Source organism: Perognathus longimembris, chromosome 8 (assembly GCF_023159225.1).
Source record: "Perognathus longimembris pacificus isolate PPM17 chromosome 8, ASM2315922v1, whole genome shotgun sequence".
Classification (NCBI taxonomy): domain Eukaryota; kingdom Metazoa; phylum Chordata; class Mammalia; order Rodentia; family Heteromyidae; genus Perognathus; species Perognathus longimembris.
The window spans coordinates 61,173,437-61,191,660 of record NC_063168.1 but is presented as its reverse complement, the minus strand read 5'-3'; the positions used below and the strand labels follow the sequence as shown (position 1 = coordinate 61,191,660).

The window sequence follows — 18,224 nt, the reverse complement described above, 5'->3', positions numbered from 1 at the left end:
CACCTGACCTCTTAAGCCAACATCTTCTGGGTCCCCAAATATCATGTGGGTACTTACTCAGGATTGCCTCTCTAGCCAGTGTCTGATTCTTCAAATACCCAAAGCTTATGGACATGAAGTCACTTCTAATTTCTCTTATCCCCTACAGGCCAAGTTACAACAAATAACTTACCAGATTATTCCAGTAAGGACTAAAAAACAAAGTCCCTTATCCATTATGCATATCTCAGTTGGGGAGCTGCCTGTCCTTTGCCTCTATGGAAAGCTATTTCTGTTTTTCTTCCCCAAACAGGATCTCTTCTGTGATCATACATATGACACAGCGGAGATCAAAAAAAGAGGGGACATTATTCTTGTCCTCTTAGTAGAGCTAAACCACTGATCTGAGAAATGAATTGATTACATTCCTTGACCCAAAAATCATTCCATCTCAGTTCTCTGAGGCAAAGTCAGTCATGGATGAAGGATTGAAGGAAGCATGTTATGGTCACCTCCTACCTGCTTATCCCCTGCCTAACTCATTCTTCCAATTTTTGCTCATTTCCAAAATTGAGTGGTCCATGACACCTTCCCAGTAGCTTCCCAGGGCCTGGAGAATGAAGTTCAGATTTCCAACTTCATCACCTCCAAAACCTCATTTAGCACGATCATACTACACCACTTCTAGTCTCCCACTTCTGGGGCTTTGCTTAAATAAATACACCCACAGAATTCAAATGTTCTCTCCTCCCACCCTAATCCCCAAACAGTGAAAATCCTCCCTTTCCTCAGAATCCAATTCAACTGTTGTCTCCTTCAGAAAACCTTCCCTAACTTTCTCTCTGAGGGCTTCATTAGTCCCTTAGCTGTGTGTTCACTAAGAATTTGTACTCTGTTCTAGGTCTTACTATAGTATTCCAGGGGCAGGTATGAATTTCATCAAGTAGACAAAATAGTATTTAACTGTGAAAAATCATTTCAGTTGCACATTCCCTCGTCCTCCCCTAGAGTGACGGGGACTTTAAGGTTCTGAGGGCTCACAGCCCCACGGGGGCACTCCAGGGATGAGGGCATTTGAGCAGGGATGTGGGCATCTATCTGGCTGCAGGGTCTCCACAGCCTGGGACTGACCACGTCCCTGTCACATCTGCAACTGGAGATGGACACATATGCCAGCACCTGTTCCTTCCCACTGCCTGGGAAGGAAAACTGGATCTGGCTATCCCAGACTTTGCTTGGCCTATCATCAGAGACACTCTGGTCAGTGTTTTGTGCCTCTTCACTTCAGGCCCTCCCAACATCTGCCTGTTCCCTTCAACCCATATGCTTTTGGGTTCTTTCACAGTAGATTTTTATTGCCCAGTCAACCTAAAGTTTCATTATTAGCTACGTTGCTAGCTAGCATCCTTCTAGAAAGAAAGAAGCATTTAAGAAGCTTCAAACACTTCCCAGGTGAGAACTATTTCCAGCCCATCCTTTTAGCAACATTGGAAAAGCAAGAAAAATAGAAACGGCTCTATTTCCGAATCAGCCAGCGATGAGAACGGGTACAGCAAGTTCTGGGTCAAACATTGCTGCAAGCTGGCCGGCTCCCCTCCTGGCTCCGTAGGGGTTGGGGCTTGTCTCAGCCAGCCATCTGTCTCAAGTCCCTCAGGGAATGCGGCGGGAAGACTACAAATCCCAGACTGCCTCGCGGCGACGTCGGCAAGAGGACTACAAGTCCCAGGCTGCGTCACGGCAGCAGCGAGACGACGTGGCATTGCGCGGCGCCCGCGCCGACCGGAAAAACGGGAGGTGGCCGGGCGGAGGGCTGGAGCCATGGCAGCCAAGGCGGCAGGTGGAGGGCGCTGGGAAGTGGTGAAGAAGAACCGGCGGCCTGGGGCCGGCGGCGGTGGTCGAGGTGGCGGCGGGGACCGTCGAGCCCTCGGGGAGGCGAATGGAGTGTGGAAATACGACCTGACCCGTGAGTACCGGCCACCGCCTACCCGGGCCTGCAGGGCGGGGCGGGACAGGACGGGCTGGGCTTGGTGAGCAGCTCGGGATCCCGGTGTTCGTCTCGCTCTCGGAGTGCCTGCGTCTGCGGGCAGAGCCCCAGGCCACCTTGGCAAATGGCGCAAGGGGAGTGGCAGTTCTCCGCACTGATGGGTGAACTCGGCCCCAGCCCAGCGGACCCCTGGTCTGGGATCGCACGTCGGAGCGGACTGGGATTCAGGATCCAGCTGCACGCCACCCTCCCTGCTGTCCAGGCCCTTGCCGGTCCCCTTGCTGAGCGCCGGGCGGAGGCATGGGTTCTGGATTCCGGATCCTACACCATGCCTCTCCAGTAGCCAGCCGGTCGGGAAGGGACGGACAGTAACCCCGCGAAAGAGCACACTCAGCACCCACCAGGAGTTAGTCCCAGTGGCACCTGTGCCCTCGGTCTCCAGAGGAGTGGAGAAAGTTTGCTACTTGTTGATTATAGAGTTGTCATCTTGGAATCAGGAGGAAATGGGGTGGAGGTAGGATGGAAAACTTGCCCTCCCAGACTAGTAGCCAGGCATCAAAGAAACCAGGTTTCTGTATCTGTCTCCACGGATTCCTATACACTCTGATTTCTCTGATTATAAAAGAAAGAGAGGTAGGAAAAACACAAAACACACTGTCCTGTCTGCCAGAACCAGCCTGTGGTGACTGAAGGAAGCCACCAGGGGCCGCAGGGCTCCTGAGCAGCCCCCCCAAGCCAGAAGATGCCTTGACTTTTCCCCCAGGCAGACGAAGTATGTGCTGGCTAGAGGAAGGGGCCGCTGCCCTTGCCCAGCTCTGGTGACTTAATCGTTTCCTGTCACCCCCTTTCTCTGTCTTCACCCAGCTCCAATCCAGACCACCAGCACCCTCTATGAGCGAGGCTTTGAGAAAATCATGAAGCGGCAGAATAAGGAACAGGTTCCACCCCCTGCTGTGGAGCCTAAGAAACCAGCCAACAAGAAGCAGCTAAAGAAGGTGGCAACTCTCAACAACCAGAACCAGAAGCAGGGCCCCTTCCGTAGCCTGGAGGAGGCAATGAAAGCTGTGAGTGTTCCTAGACCCCAGGCATGGAAAGAGCTGAAGTCTGAGTACAGAAAAGATGGGGGTGGGAAGTCAGGCAGCTGTGGGACCTGTGAGATTTTAGACACTCAGTTGAGAGTGGTTCAGAAAAAGATTAGAAAGGCAAGGGAACATAACGTTTGCACTTTGAATAGAAAACAATTGGGAAGTTTATGTGGAAACACAGATGGGTGAGAAGAGATCCTTGGAGACACCAGAAAGGGGTCAGGAAAGCTGTCTGTGGTTCCCTTTGTCACTGAAACAGTGATCTTTCACTTCCCATCTTTGTCCTCTGGCTTTCCCCCTTGAACATGTGAAAGGCCTACCAGGGAGTTGAGATCAACCTACTCAGATGCACTGCCCCACACGGCCTCAAGATCCGGATGCAGTAGAACTGTGGCATTCGACATACTTAGGCTGAAGAACAGAAACCTGTGGTCCTTCCCACCACTTCCTTTCAGCAACTTTCCCAGGCTCCCTCACCTCCCTTTCCCTCGTTTATAACCCACCATTGAAGTGTATGTCCTTGGCAGCTAGATGTGGCAGCTCTGCAGAAGGAATTGGACAAGAGCCAGAGCGTGTTCACTGGGAACCCCTCCATATGGCTGAAGGACTTAGCCAGCTATCTCAACTACAAGCTTCAGGCCCCACGTAGCGAGCCCACCCTGAGCCAGCACACACATGGTTAGTCGCCCAACCTCTCCGCTCAGACAAGATCAGGGAAGCTCTGAATGGCCATGTATTCATAATAGCCCAGTGCCCCCCACCTAGTTTATGTATGGCTGTGTAAGTGGCTGGGCCTTCCTGGGTGGGTGGGGTGTTAGCATTCGCATAGGGACCTCTGCTTCCACCCAGTGTCCCTAAAGAGGCAGTGTTCTGAGGCTTCCAGGTCCTAGCACTCACATAGAGCCCAATGGGCGCCAGATTATCCCTACAGCCTGGTGAGCCGGGAGCTGCGTGGGATCATCCGAGGGCTCCTGACGAAGGCCGCAGGGTCTCTGGAGCTCTTTTTTGACCACTGTTTGTTCACCATGCTGCAAGAGCTGGATAAGACACCAGGTGAGGAAGGCCTGTGAGCAGTAACCATCTGGTATCCTGTTCCTTTTCTTCTGTTTCCAGTGGAGAAATGTACTGATCTTCACTGATCTTGGGAAAGGGAGGAGGTTAGGATTCCCTGAGCTTGAGTGCTAGGATCACAACTATGAGAAGAAGAAGAACGCCAAGAATGGTAAGTAAGTCTGAGAACATGTGTCTCTTCAGGGGAGTCACTGCACGGATATCGCATCTGTATCCAGGCTATTCTGCAAGACAGGCCCAAGATTGTCACCGCAAACCTGGCCAAGGTGAGCCCTGGGAGGTGTGGGGGGTGCTAGGGCTAGGGCTGGGGGGCTGGGCAGAATCTGTAGAGTTGGCTCAGTTGTGGGATGGTAGAAGACACTGCAGCACAGGAAGAACACAAGACTGCCAGCACTTACTGTGTGCCTGATTGGATCTGCATGAGGCAGGTACTGCCATGACCCACACTTAATCAGTGGGATTGGGCCACGGAGAGCTTAAGTGATTTTCCTGGGTTCGGTCAGCCAGTCCGTGGCTGAAGCCATGGGTGGGTGAAGCTGTGCCTCTCTGTGCCGTACTGCCATGGTGTACCATGTCACTCGGGCCCCCTGCCTCCCCAGCCGACATCTCTCTTCCCATCGGGAAGGTTCTGGGGTATTTCTGGTGCCATCCCAACCTGTCTTCCCCAACCAGTTCCTGGAATTGCTAAGATCCCACCAGAGCCGACCAGCCAAGTGCCTGACCATCATGTGGGCCATGGGGCAAGCAGGTTTTTCCAGTCTCACGGAGGGACTGAAAGGTAACAGGGGAGTCGGGCCGGAGGGACATCCCGCCATGGTGATTTCTGTGTAGCAGCCTAAGGCTCCCTCCCTGCTCTTTGTTTTGTCAGTGTGGCTGGGGATCATGCTGCCTGTGCTAGGCATCAAGTCTCTGTCTCCCTTTGCTATTGCGTACCTGGATCGCCTGTTCCTGTGAGTATGGGGGGACAGTTTCAGCAAAATGGGACGTTATCATCCTGGTCTCCCTCCATGAATTCAAGGAAAATTAGGACCAGCTCCTCTCACCTCCCCATGTGATGGGGAGGAAGCAAAAGGAGAGAGCCATTAAGGGCTAGGGGCTAGGGTAACATTTATGCCCTTTTTCTTAATGTTGGTTTAGCTAGGATCATGATTAAAAAAACAAAAAAACCTGGCCTGTTTTTTCCTTCCCCACAGGATGCATCCCAATCTTACCAAGGGCTTTGGCATGATTGGCCCTAAGGACTTCTTCCCACTTCTGGACTTTGCCTATATGCCCAACAACTCCCTAACTTCCAGGTAGGGCTGTCCTGGGGGATGCCTGTGAGGAAAGGATCCCAATGCAAGGCCAGGCCCAGGAGCTACATCCCCATTCCTTCTCCTCCAGCTGCACTAGGTCTGAGAGTCACAACCTGGAAAGTTCAAGAATGGGAAGCTTAGCCAGGCACTTGGTAACTCAAGCCTGTAGTCCTAGCTAACCAGGAGGCTAGATCTGAGGACTGGGGTTCAAATCCAGCCCAAGCAGAAAGTCTATGAGACTCCAGTTAACTACCAGAAAATTGGAAATAGAGCTGTGGTTCAAAGTGGTAGAGTATTAGCCTTGAGCAGAAAAGCCCAGGGACAGTACCTATGGCTGGCTGAAAAAAATAATAAAAGTAAAATAAAAGCAAGGAAGTAGAGCTGTGGCTGAAAGTAGTTGAGCACTAGCTTTGAGCAAAAGAGCTCTGGGACAGCACTCAGACCCTGATTTCAAGCCCTATGACCAACAAAAGCAAAATAAAACAAAAAAGAATAGGAAGTTTCAAGGAACTGGTGGATCCTTGAAATTATATGGGCCTATCAGTGATTGGCATATGGTATTTTCTTTTCTTTTTTTGTTTTGTTTTGGTTTTTGGCAGCCCTGGGGCTTGAACTCAGGCCTGAGCACTGTCCCCGGCTTCTTTTTGCTCAAGGTTAACACTCTACCACTTGAGCCACAGCGTCACTTCTGGCTTGTTCTATATATGTGGTGCTGAGGAATTGAACCCAGGGCTTCATACATGCTAGGCAAGCATTCTACCATTAAGCCACATTCCCAGCCTGGAAAGGGTATGTGGCTTTCCATACGTTTTCCAGAGTCTGAATAAGAAGAATCAGGTTCGTTACAAGGCCCTCAGTGATAGCTTCTCTGCCAGGGTGTGGGGTTCCAAGCAGACAAGATTCACATGGCACAGCTCACAAGGCCCTTTTACCTCCCTAGCCTGCAGGAGCAGCTGTGTCAGCTCTACCCCCGACTGAAGGTGCTAGCATTTGGAGCAAAACCAGAATCTACCCTGCACACCTACTTCCCTTCTTTCCTGTCCAGAGCCACCCCCAGCTGTCCTGCTGGGATGAAGAAAGAAGTAAAAAAAAAAACTGGGAGAGGCCTCTTTTCCTTGCCCAGATCAGCTGTGGTGGGCCCTGCTTGCTGGCCAGGACCCTGCCTTTCTCGAAGCCCATTTCCCTGGCATTTCTGCAAGGCGCCCCTGCAGCCACCTTCCCCGCTCCCTTGTGCTCTTCCCTCACAAGCCTGTCTGTGCCTGGAAGGGCAGCATGCCAGGGGTGGGGGGAATCTCTAACGCTCTGTCATTTATGGATGCATGATCTTTGAGCCCCAATCATGCCCCCGACAGCCTCAAAGCTTTGGGAGTCTTGACACTATTTTTGCACTCTCTGGGTGGGTGTGTTACAGAATGGGCTCTCAGCACTCTACCAGCCAGAACCCCCTAAACATTCCACTCTCCCTCTGTCCCCCTGTGCAGCTCCTAAGCAGCCTGGCCCAGTGCCTGACCATGGACCCCCTCAGCACCAGCGTCTGGAGGCAGCTCTACCCCAAGCATCTGTCACAGTCCAGGCAGGTGGGGGTGGGGTTGTTGCCTCTGATCCTTATAGAGAAACTCCAGTTGGTGTTTCCCAGCCTGAGATGGGCCTGCCCCTGTCCTGGAAGCAGAAGGGGAACAGTGGTCACTGTTCTACAGGCTCATGCTTCAACCTAAGTGGGGCCTTTGCTTGGGTGGCCCTTGGAGAGCTGCTTTGCAATTTGGGGGAGTGGAACTGGCTTTCAGCCTGAGACAGTCTCATAAGCAGTAAGAAGGCCACAGTGGGCTGCCGGACTGAAGGGCTGTGCTTCCTCCCCCACAGCCTGCTGCTGGAGCACCTGCTCAGTACCTGGGAGCAGATCCCCAAGAAGGTGAGGAGCTGGGAGGCTGGGAGGCTGGGGTTTCCTTTAGCCACTGCCCTCCTTTTGTTCTGCACTTGGCTTGAAATATGAAACCGGGTGGAAGCAAGAGTCTCTCACAGGCCAGATTTCCTGCTCGCAACCCAACTTTTGATACTATATAGATGCAGAAGTCTTTGCAAGAAACCATTCAGTCCTTCAAGCTGACCAACCAGGAGCTGCTAAAGAAGGGCAATCCGCATGTCGTCACCTGTGACGCAGCCTGCAAGGTGCAGCATGTCTTGGCACACCCCAGGTTGGGTCTGGCTCACATCTCTACCTGTCTGGAATCCCCCTCACCTCATGGCTAATGTGTGGACCTGACCCTCTTCCTAGGAGGCCTGGCTTGGGGCCTGAAGTAGGAGGCAAAGACCAGCCCCTCTCCCCTTTAACCACTTGTTTCCTCTCCCTATCCTCCCAGGGCTTGTTGGAGCAGGCACGAGGCCCTCGGCCACCCTGGACCCGGCTGCTCCTGTTGCTGCTGGTCTTTGCTGTCGGTTTCCTGTGCCATGACTGGTGGTCACACGGTTCTTTCCAGGGTGAGCAGTGAGTGGAAGATCACACAGCAGCGGCCCACACACCCTCAGCACACTCTTAACATCTCTAGGAAAAAAAATTCTATCTGTAGACATAACATTACCATCAGTTTGGGTTGGTCCTGTACACCATAAAAGTGGTGGCACATTCACGAGCCTGGCTGTGCTCACGCCTGTAAGCCTAGCTACTTAGGAGCCTGAGATCTAAGACTCCTTGTTTGAAGCCAGCTCAGATAAATCCAAGAGAGTCTCATCTCAATTTAACCAGAAGAACGCCAAAAGTGCTCAAGTGGCAGAGCACCAGCCTTCAGTGAAAAAACATGAGGCCCTGAGCTCAAGCCCCAGTCTGGAATGTGCACATGTTACACACACACACACACACACACACACACACACACACACACACACAGATGATTGCATATTATAACTTCATCTGAGTGGGTGTTATGTCTCTCCAACTCCAGAGGAAATTTAAGATTTTAAAATAGCTTACTATTAATAGGGGCTGGGAACGTGGCTTAGTGGTAGAGTGCCTGCCTACTATGCATGAAGCCTTGGGTTCAATTCCTCACTACCACATACACAGATAAAGCCAGAAGTGGTGCTGTGGCTCAAGTGGTAGAGTTCTAGCCTTGAGCAAAAGAAGCTCAGGAACAGTGCCCACGCCCTGAGTTCAAGCTCCAGGACTGGCAAAAATAAACATAAAAAATAAGATAGCTTACTATTATAGCTAGTACATAGAAAAGCAGACCTTCAGACCTGAGGTGTTCTAACTCCTAAGTCCTGGGCTCCATTTGCTGTCCTGTTCCTCCTGATTGCTGGGACCTGGCCCTGCAACCTGCCCCCAAACCCACCGTGTCTTCCCCAAGTTCCTGTCTATCCACCTCCTGGCTCACCAGAGCTTCTTCACACAGCCTCCCTCACTGGCCGGTTGCTTCAGTCGTCTGGTGTCTTGCCTGCTGGCCAGCAAGTGTGTGCCAAGGTGTACTCCTACAGCCTGCAAGGCTACAGGTGAGCTGCTCCAGGTAGAGGAGAGGCAGGGTGGGAAGAGAGAAGGCTGGGGTTTAGGGTGGGGCCGGTGGACAGGGTGAAGGTGGTTTTCTTTTCCCATCCCACCCCCTTTCCTGGCTATGCTTTGAGAGCCAAGCTAGCCAGAGATCACATAGAGCTCGCCCATCTTCCCTCCAACTCCTCCACAGCTGGCTAGAGGAGACATTGCCGGTCTGCAGCTCCCACCTACTTACCATGGTTCGGCCCAGTTTGCAGCTTGCCTGGGCCCACGCCAATGCCACAGTCCACTTCCTTTCTGCCCACTGTGCCTCTCACCTTTCCTGGTTTGGTGACAGTTTCACTGGTTTCTCCCAGAAGGTAAGCTGGACAGGGCTCCAGTCCCAAAGAGGCAGAATCCTTGGGAAGGGGTGATGGTGGGGAGCAGGGAAGAGTCCTTAAGAACCTGGAGTGGTTGTACCAGGTGCTCTGACCAGCCATTCTTTGTGGTGCAGCTCCCTGATGTCCTCTACCAGCTGTGCCAGTCTCTGAGGGAGCTGACACTCATCCTCTACCAGAGCATGCTACTGCCAGTGTGGCATCTGCTCCTTTCAGCCTTGGCCCAGGCCCAGGAGCACTGCCACAAGGCATGCAGGTAGGACCTTTACTTGGAGCCTTGCAGCCCCACCACCCCACCACCCCACTGCCCCAGGACCCCAGTTACAGCCCCCTGAAATGAGGCAGCCCCGTTAAGTCTGTCACGTTTCCCCGCCCCTTGTTCACCCCAGGATACTCCAGAATGAAGGTTGTGGGTCAGGGTTGTAGTCCTGTGAGTTGACGCAGCTCCACACACATTTCCTGACCTCAACATGTTCTCCTTCTCCCCCAGAGGTGAGGTGACCTGGGACTGTGTGAAGACGCAGGTCGGTGAGGCTGCCCACTGGACCTGGCTCTTCTTACAGGACATCACAGGGGCGTTCCTGGACTGGGCACTCACCATGATATCCCAACAATAGGCCCTGTCTCCCTGGCCACCGCTTTCCTTCCTGGGCAGGCCATCTGAGACTGCTGGTAGGCAGAAGGTGGCAGCTCTCTATTGGTGCCCAAGTTCCATCTCCTGAGCAAGTGGCCAGTTTCCTCTGCCCCAGCTGTCCCATCAGTGGGGCTGGGCCAGCAGTCTGTCAGCCTCTTTCCCCAGGTCCGCTGGACACCTGGTCCTGGGTGCACAGTTCCCAGCCTCCTCTGGGCTGGCAGCCTCTCAACGGCTCTCTTGGCCTTCCTTCCCACTTCCATCTAAATCCTAATGCTCCAACAGCTCATCTCCAAAAGATGGGGTCCTGGTGAGTTGAGGCCTCCCCTTAGTCACAACATTAGCTACGGTGATAAAGGACAAATACCTCAGAAGGATTCTGCACCACCATGGGCAGCCGCAGCTACATCTCTTCCCAGCCACGGTGGTGGGCACGGGGAATGCCTGTTACCTCAGCACACCCAGAGTCAGCCCTCTGAGGCCCCTCACCGCCTACTCCAGCTGTTCCTTCCTCAACTCTGCCTCCATCCTTGCTGGGGGGCTCTTCATCTCCACTGCCCAGCCCACTGTCAACTTGGAGACCAGAGCCAAGAGAACCTTCCACCAGCCTGCTGAGAATGGAGTCAACCTATGGCTCCCAGGAGTGCCTACCAGGTGGAATAAAGGACACATTGGATTTCTAGCTTTCCTGTCCACATCCACATACAGAATCCCCATATATGTGGGGCAGAACAACAAAATTGTGGGTGTCTGCCCAGGTATGGTGGCTACTGGCTGTAACTTAAGTATCAGGGAAAGCCTGCATCCGCCATTCAATCCGTCATTCAAAACTTGCTCCCCTACTTTCATTGATTTGTGGTGATTCCTGTCCCACAATTTGCTTCCGCAGCTTGAATGTTCTATGACTAGCGAAGTGAGGTGAGAGTGTGGCCAGTGTCTTCCAGTCATGTGCTTTATATTTATTTTGTAAGGTAGTGAATGACTTAGAACTCCAAAGACAAGAGTCCAGGATTTGGTTTCACACAAAGCTAAAGCTGCTATTGCAGCTCCCACCCCCCAATTTCTTTAAAGTGATCCCTAAAATAATCCTGGGTTCTCCAGGCAGCAAGATTATAAAGGAGCGCGTATGAAAAAATCTTAACCCAAGGGTAGTTATGAGCACTACAGCATCTTGCAGTATCTCTCGAAGGTAAACCACTTACATCTAGCAGACCCTTGCTCAACTCTTGCTCGTCTAGTGGCAGGTACCTGGTCATTTGCTTCCCTGAGGAAGAGAAACCCTACGTGGTAAAGAGTCACGGTGTCCCAGGACACAGTTCATTTCTTCTGTTCACAATCAGACAACAGGGTTCGACTCTAAAAGACACTTGCATTGTGGGAACTGGCCAGTATTTGAGGCACGTTGGAGAGGGCTTTTGGGAGTAGGTGGCAGCAGCCCAGGGCAGGTAAGACATTTGTCCCAAGTGAGTCCATGGCAGCGAGGTGGAGCTCTTTGGGCCAGCAGCGGAATGCCCCAGGCTCCTAACCAGTGGATCTGATCTTGGGTATTTCCAACACTGGAGTCCTTGTGGGCAACAGCCCTTCGACAGGCTCATTGGGGTCTGCACGTCCTGTCATGGAAATAACACTAGCCTTAATTGGCCTTCTCTGGTTTTTTTTTTTTGAAGATAACATCTCCCAATGTAACCCAGCCTAGCCTCAAGCCTCAGACCTATGGTCCTCCTGTCTCTGCTTCCCTAGTGCTGGGATTATAGCATTATCATTACCAGGCTCAATAGAGGTTTTTTTTTTTGTTGTGTTTTTTTTTTTAACCTAGTATTGAGATTTTCCACAATTTTTCCTGTCAATAGTCCAACACTGCACCTGCTCTCCATTAAAGCAAAACCAGACATCCAGACATTGCGTTTTTGCATAACTGTCAACAAGTGGAGAGTCCAAGCTGAGCTAGTAAATTAAACCAGTATGAGCCCCCTGAGTATTCCGGGGGTGGGGCAAGCACACTGTTAAGTCTGGCTGTGCTACTGAGACTAGAAGGAAGCTGACACCTCGGTCACATCTGGAAGCTGTAACTGCTGCGTACACAGCTGAAGTTCCAGTTTCCGGCGACAGGAGGACAGATTAAGTAAGGGTGCTTATCACAACTCTTACTGAAACCTGAAAATACATATTCTTTTTCCCTTGTGTCAGTACTGGGTACAGGCGCTCAAATGGCCTGGCACACACTCTAGCTTTTTTGCTCAAGGCTGGCACTCTGCCACCTAAGTCATACCTCCCCTATAGCTTTTTAGTGGTTCCTGGAGTCTCACAAAGCCTGTCCAGGCTTGCTTCAAACATAGGTCCTGACTGAGACTACGGCCTAGTGGCAGAATGCTTACCTCGTATACGTGAAGCCTGGGGTTCAGTTCCTCAGCACAACATACATAGAAAAAGCCAGAAGTGGTCCTGTGGCTCAAGTGGTAGAGTGCTGGCCTTGAGCAAAAAGAAGCCAGGGACAGTGCTCTGGCCCTGAGTTCAAGCCCCAGGACTGGCCAAAAATCAAAACAAAAAAACCCAGGTCCTCTGGTCTCAGCCTATTGAGTAGTTAGGATTACAGGTGTGAACCACTCGCCCAACTTAATGACTCCTCTATTATTATCATTACCATTATTATTAAGGTGATGTACAGAGGGGTTACAGTTAATGACTTTTCGAAATTATTTTTCCCCATGTCAAAGCAAACTTCCATTTTTCTTTAGATCTTTGTGTCCCCACAGTATCAGAGCAGGGCAGTCTGATGGTACTTTTTTATTATGGTGTTGCAGGATACCCCTGTGGCATTGCTATCCATGTCAAAATGCTGCCACCCTTGAGTGCACCATTTTCGTGATCATAGGCATGTCCACTCCGCTATTACAGAAGGTTGTTAGTAATGATACACTTCTGTAGTCAGGTAACATCTGAGCATTTTAATGTCTAGCCACTCAAAAGAGTTGAGATCTATGTGGATGCATAAAATGAGCAATCCTACTATAAACTTCACAGTTTCTCCTCCCGCAGGGACACAAAACTTTGCCTTTTCCATGTGGTATTCCACCTTTACTGGGCCACTGTCATTGCCTTACCTTTGAAGCATAAGGAATCTGAAGAGAGCTTCCACCATTCAGGGTATAAGTAGATAGTAACAGAACATTGAATATCCCGTATAAGTGAAAAGATGTTTACTTCCAATGTGTTCTTGGAGGAGCATGAGTCTTAATTCTTTGATTATTGATGTTAGCACATCAATTAATAAGCTTTACTTTGTAGAGCAGGTCATATGCTCTCCCCACACACCCAGAACCCTTACCAACATTCTTTATTGTGGGATGTGCATATAACATTAATGAACCTGCAGGGACTGCTATCACCCAGCGACCATGGTTAACAAGGCTTGCTACTTGTGTTGCACATGTGACCCGTCAAGAGCTGCTGAGTGACATGCACACCCCCCACCACACACACACACACACTCTACAGATGGGTTTCTCTGCCCTAGATTCCCTCCTGCTCTTACCCCCAGTCTACTGGCAGCTACTAGTCTTTTAACTGTTTCTGGAGTTCTGTCTTTTCCATAGTACCCTGGCATTGATCACATTATTTTTTATTTTGTGTGTGCTAGTCCTGGGACTTGAATTCAGGGCCTGGGTGCTGACCCTGAGCTTTCTCGCTCAAGGCTAGCACTCTATCAATTGAATCACAGCTCCACCCACTGACTTTTTGTAAGTTAATTGGAGTAAAGATCTCAGGAATTTGCTTGCCCAGGCTGGCTTCAAAGTGCCATCCCCATCCTCAGATCTCAGCCTCCCGAGTAGCTAGGATTACAAGTATGAGCCAGCACCCAGCTACACCATATATTTTAAGGTACATCGCTTCTGCCACAGAATAGGTTCTAAACATGAGAGCCAAGAGAGGTTCAGATGAAGTGAAATTAGAACAGATTTCAGAAATCACATTGGAATTGGAAAGTGTAACTGAAAATTTCTTAAGTGAGCATTTGCCAGCTCGCTGATAGACCACAGGCCTGTTGGAATCGTATTAGACCACATATTTCTTGCTTGCTGGCCATGGCCACTTGGTGCTTTGTTATCTGCCCACCGTGGAGGGACTGGCGGCGTGAGGGTCTCTACCTGGGAGGATGTCAGGGTTAAAATGGAGTTAAAGTGACAGGACTATTTTCGAAGGAAAGCAATGTGGTCTGCCATGGGGGCACTAGGGATAAAGCTATGGGAGAAAAGTGTTTCATGTCTACGTTTTCGTCAGAGGTCACTTTCGGAACTTCACTGCCTGAATCCAGGGTCCAAGGAAGAAAGTTACCCTGCTCACACAAGCTGGGGTGGGCGAAGGACAGGGTGGATAAGCCCTGAAATCAGCAGAAGGGAGCTGGAACCTTCTCCCTATATCCCTGAGTGCCTAAGTAACAGAAAGCCGTGTTTATCTACATGAGAACCCCCAGAAGCTCCTCACTGGAGAGACCATCACGGAAGCTGATGGTTCTGCAGCGCCTGGGGCGGTAAGTAGTGAAGCCAGGTGGATCTGCTGTTGCCGCCATTATGAACCTGCGTCTTCCTAGGAGTCTTCAAACCTACCAGCTCTCAGGGTGTGCTTGAGGACTCTGGAGAGCCTTAGACCTTTTGGGGGATTCTGAGAATTCAGAATTGTTTCATAATTCTGAGATGTCATTTGCCTTTGTTACTGGGTGGACATGGACACCCACTGGTGATTTGGCAAAGAAGCAAGTAGAACCGCTAGTTCTGAGCGTGGTCAGCACTGGCACCCAAGGCCGGCTATGCTGTCACTGTATTCTTAGTGTCACGCCTCCACCAGAGGTGGTTATCTGAAGAAGCTGTCAAAATACTGCTTTCCTTTCCAACTACATATCTGTGTGAAACCAGACTTCCTTCTTAAACTTCAACTAATGAAGTCAATAACAAACAATGCAGAAGCTATAAATATCATGTTAAGCCACATCATGGATTTTCAGTGTAAAAAAATGCCACTCATCATTAAAACATTTCACTTTAAAACTCTACTAATAGGGCTGGGAATGTGGCCTAGTGGTAGAGTGTTTGCCTAGAATTTGTGAAGCCCTGGGTTCAATTTGATTCCTCAGTATCACATACACAGAAAAAGCCAGAAGTGGTGCTGTGATTCAGGTGGTAGAATGGTAGCCTTGAGCAAAAGAAGCTCAGGGACAGTGCCCAAACCCTGAGTTCAAGCCCCAGGACTGGCAAAAGAAAACAAAAACTAATATTATGAATATTCATTGCGGTTAACTTATAAATGGCTATTTTTCTCATTTAATTTCTAATGTAATTATTTGTAGATATAATACACATGCCCAAAGTTCTTTTCTTTTTTTCTTGCACTGGCACTGGGGCTTGAACTCAGGGCCTGGGTGCTAAGCTTTCCCTAAGCTTCATTTTGCTCAAGGCTAGTGCTCTACCAATTGAGCCATAGCTCCAGTTCAGCTTTAATACTAGTTTGTTTGGAGATAAAGAGTCGCACAGACTTTCCTGCCCAGGCTGGATTGAAAATGTGACCCTCAGATCTCAGCTTCCTGAGTAGCTAGGATTACAGGTGTGAGCCACCAGAACCATCTTCCAAAGCTCTCTAAGAGCACAAAAGGGTAGTGAGAATTGTTGTTCTGGCAAAAGCAATTAAGTTGGGAGAAAAACATCAGCATGGGTCAGGATGAAGCTCAGTAGCAGAGTATGTACACAGGTGACATAAAAACTGCAAATGAGGCTGGGAATATGGCCTAGTGGTAAAAGTGATCACTTCATATACATGAAGCCTGGGTTTGATTCCTCAGTACTACATATATAGAAAAAGCTGGAAGTGGCGCTGTGGCTCAAGTAGTAGAATGCTAGCCTTGAGCAAAAAGAAGCCAGGGACAGTGCTCAGGCCCTGAGTCCAAGGCCCAGGACTGGCCAAAAAAAAAAAAAAAAAAAAAAGTAAATGTGATTAACAATATGTCAGTATATCAATAATCACACTTACTGAGTTCAATTTATTAATATAGTGGCTGTTTTAAAAAATTATTATTATAGAGGTGATGTATAGAGGGATTACAATTACACGAGTCAGGTAATGAGTACATTTCCTTTCATACAGTGTCTTCTGTTCCCTCACTCTCTCCTAACCCTTCCTCCCCTCTCCACCCACGAATTGTATAGTTCTCTTTCATCAGTGTCCAGTGAGCTCCACTGCTGTACTTTTCTTTTTTTTTTTAATCCTTTTTCCCTGACTTCTGTGCCCTCTTGACTGTTTTTGTTTGTAAATTGTGTGTGTGTGTGTGTGTGTGTGTGTGTGTGTGTGTGTATCTATGTGTCCTGGGGCTTGAACTCAGGGCCTAGACACTGTCCCTGAACATTTTAGCTCAAGGATAATGCTCTACCACTTGAGGCAGCCACAGCTCGACTTTCAGCTTTTTGATAGTTAATTGGAAGTAAAGAGTCTCATAGACTTTGCTGCCTGGGCTGGCTTCAAACTGCAATCTCAGCTCTCAGCCTTCCTCGTGGCTAGGATTACAGGTATGAGCCACTGGCACCCCGCATCCTGTAATTTTGTAAAATAATAGTAATAATAAAAGATATTGACAAGGAAATGGGCACCCTCATTCATTGCTGGGGAAAACAGCTTGGCCGTTCCTCAAAAATTAAACCTAATTAACATGTAACCCAGTGGTTGCATTTCACGTCCATTTTGTTCAAAGCCCCACAATGGAGTTTTGCTCGGGTGGCTGCCGTGCTGAACACCGAGCTCCGGGAACGACCCCGGGCTCACGTTCCCGACGTGGCGGGGAGCATCTGTGTGTGCAGCCGCGGCGTCCCACGAAACCCACGCGGGACACTCGGTCCGGCGGCCCGGCGCTGCCCGGGGAGGCGGAGGGCGCGGGAAGGGCGGGGGGGCGCGGCGGCCCCCGGGACGCCCGGCCGGGGCTCGATCCCGGGGCGTCCCCGGGGCCGGCGCTCGCCGCCCTCGCTTCAGTCCGCACGGATCGGATCCGCCCCGGGGTGGTTGGTTAGGTTGGGTGAGCGTCCACGGATCCGGACGGCGCCTCACCTGCACCTACCCTGCACTACGCCGCCGGCGGGGTCCCCGGACCCCTGCCCCCGACCCCCGGCCCCCAGCCCTCCTGCCTGCCCCGACCCCGGCCCCCGACCCCCGGGCCCCAGCCCTCCTGCCTGCCCCGACCCCGGCCCCCGACCCCCGGGCCCCGGCCCTCCTGCCCCGGTACCGGCCGCGACCCCGGTCCCGGTCCCCGAGCCCCCCAGCCCCGGGACCGGCCGCGACCCCGGTCCCGGCCCCCCGGCCCAGCGGACGCCCCGGAGCTCACGGCGGGCCGTAGGAGCGCCGAAGGACGCTGCTAGCTTTCGGTCAAAAGCTGAGAAATGTGTGGGAAGCTCGGGGCCCGGCTTTCCCTCGTTCCGGCCCGGGCGCGGGGCTTCGGGCGGCGGCCTCTCCCGCTCTGTCTCCGGACCGGGGAGGCTCTCGGGTCCGGATCCGCGTTGGCGGACGGAGGGGACGGGGAGCAGCTTCGTCTTGTCATTACTTTTTTAAAGGCCGCTCTCCGCAGGCCGGAGGAGCGCGGTACGGTAAGCATTAGAGGGCAGCTGGCAGCGCTCGGAAGCAGCGGAGCCTTCGATAGCTCAGTTGGTAGAGCGGAGGACTGTAGTGGGTTGGCTGTAGTCATCCTTAGGTCGCTGGTTCGATTCCGGCTCGAAGGACTTCGGCTCTTCTTTTGCTCTCGGTTTAATAAGAATTGCAGACGGGCTGATACTTAGCTCCGGAGCTGCCCACGAGTACGCTAAGTCGTCAGCGTCGGTGTGTAGTGTAATCTACTCACCGTACCATGTGGTTGGTTTGCGTATTAGATGCATATATATCGACATGTGTTTTGTTATTTTATAAATTAGTGTTTGTGTGGTAATTGCTGTATGCCTGTATTTCAAAAGCTTTGTCCACACTCCGACTGTATGTTCTCTTTTTAAGTATTCTCCGTTGCAGTGGTTAGGCTGGACGGCCTGAGTAACCTGTAAGGCGAAAGGAAGGCAAGCTCCGCCAGCTGGGGGATTAGCTCAAATGGTAGAGCGCTCGCTTAGCATGCGAGAGGTAGCGGGATCGATGCCCGCATCCTCCACTTGCCTTTTTCTCTCCTTTGCCGTCCACGCTCGTGAGCAGTGAACACCCGGAACAGAAACAAAGACCCGCTGAGTCTAGGTGGGCTTTTATTACAGACGAGGAGGGGCGCGGGGACGGGAGCGGGGGGGCAGTGACTAGCTTCGGCTTCACACCGCTTC

The 18,224-nt window shown here is 51.3% G+C and overlaps 1 protein-coding gene and 2 non-coding genes across 3 annotated transcripts; all 3 read left to right on the top strand.

The window, feature by feature from the left end:
* The first annotated feature begins 1,756 nt into the window (after positions 1-1,756).
* On the top strand, positions 1,757-10,585 carry Tmem214 (transmembrane protein 214). The gene is made up of 17 exons (XM_048353265.1): positions 1,757-1,942; positions 2,828-3,027; positions 3,576-3,726; positions 3,967-4,101; positions 4,303-4,385; positions 4,792-4,897; positions 4,988-5,069; positions 5,313-5,414; positions 6,355-6,496; positions 6,896-6,987; positions 7,275-7,323; positions 7,476-7,580; positions 7,772-7,889; positions 8,801-8,897; positions 9,086-9,254; positions 9,389-9,528; positions 9,763-10,585. Exons 1-17 carry the CDS (start codon positions 1,798-1,800, stop codon positions 9,887-9,889), a joined length of 2,043 nt encoding a protein of 680 aa, XP_048209222.1. The 5' UTR covers positions 1,757-1,797; the 3' UTR covers positions 9,890-10,585.
* Positions 10,586-17,562: 6,977 nt separating this feature from the next.
* On the top strand, positions 17,563-17,651 carry Trnay-gua. The gene is given in 2 exon segments: positions 17,563-17,599; positions 17,616-17,651. It is a non-coding gene; the product is annotated as a tRNA-Tyr (tRNA).
* A 340-nt stretch (positions 17,652-17,991) lies between these two features.
* Trnaa-agc lies at positions 17,992-18,064 on the top strand. The gene has a single exon. It is a non-coding gene; the product is annotated as a tRNA-Ala (tRNA).
* Positions 18,065-18,224: the final 160 nt, after the last annotated feature.

Bases quoted from the DNA above. Each gene is read 5' to 3' on its own strand.
- Tmem214 (XM_048353265.1), top strand. From the start codon at position 1,798: ATGGCAGCCAAGGCGGCAGGTGGAGGGCGCTGGGAAGTGGTGAAGAAG. The intron at 3,727-3,966 runs GTTAGTCGCCCA...AATGGGCGCCAG, and splicing joins CCTGAGCCAGCACACACATG to ATTATCCCTACAGCCTGGTG. The intron at 8,898-9,085 runs GTGAGCTGCTCC...ACTCCTCCACAG, and splicing joins TACAGCCTGCAAGGCTACAG to CTGGCTAGAGGAGACATTGC.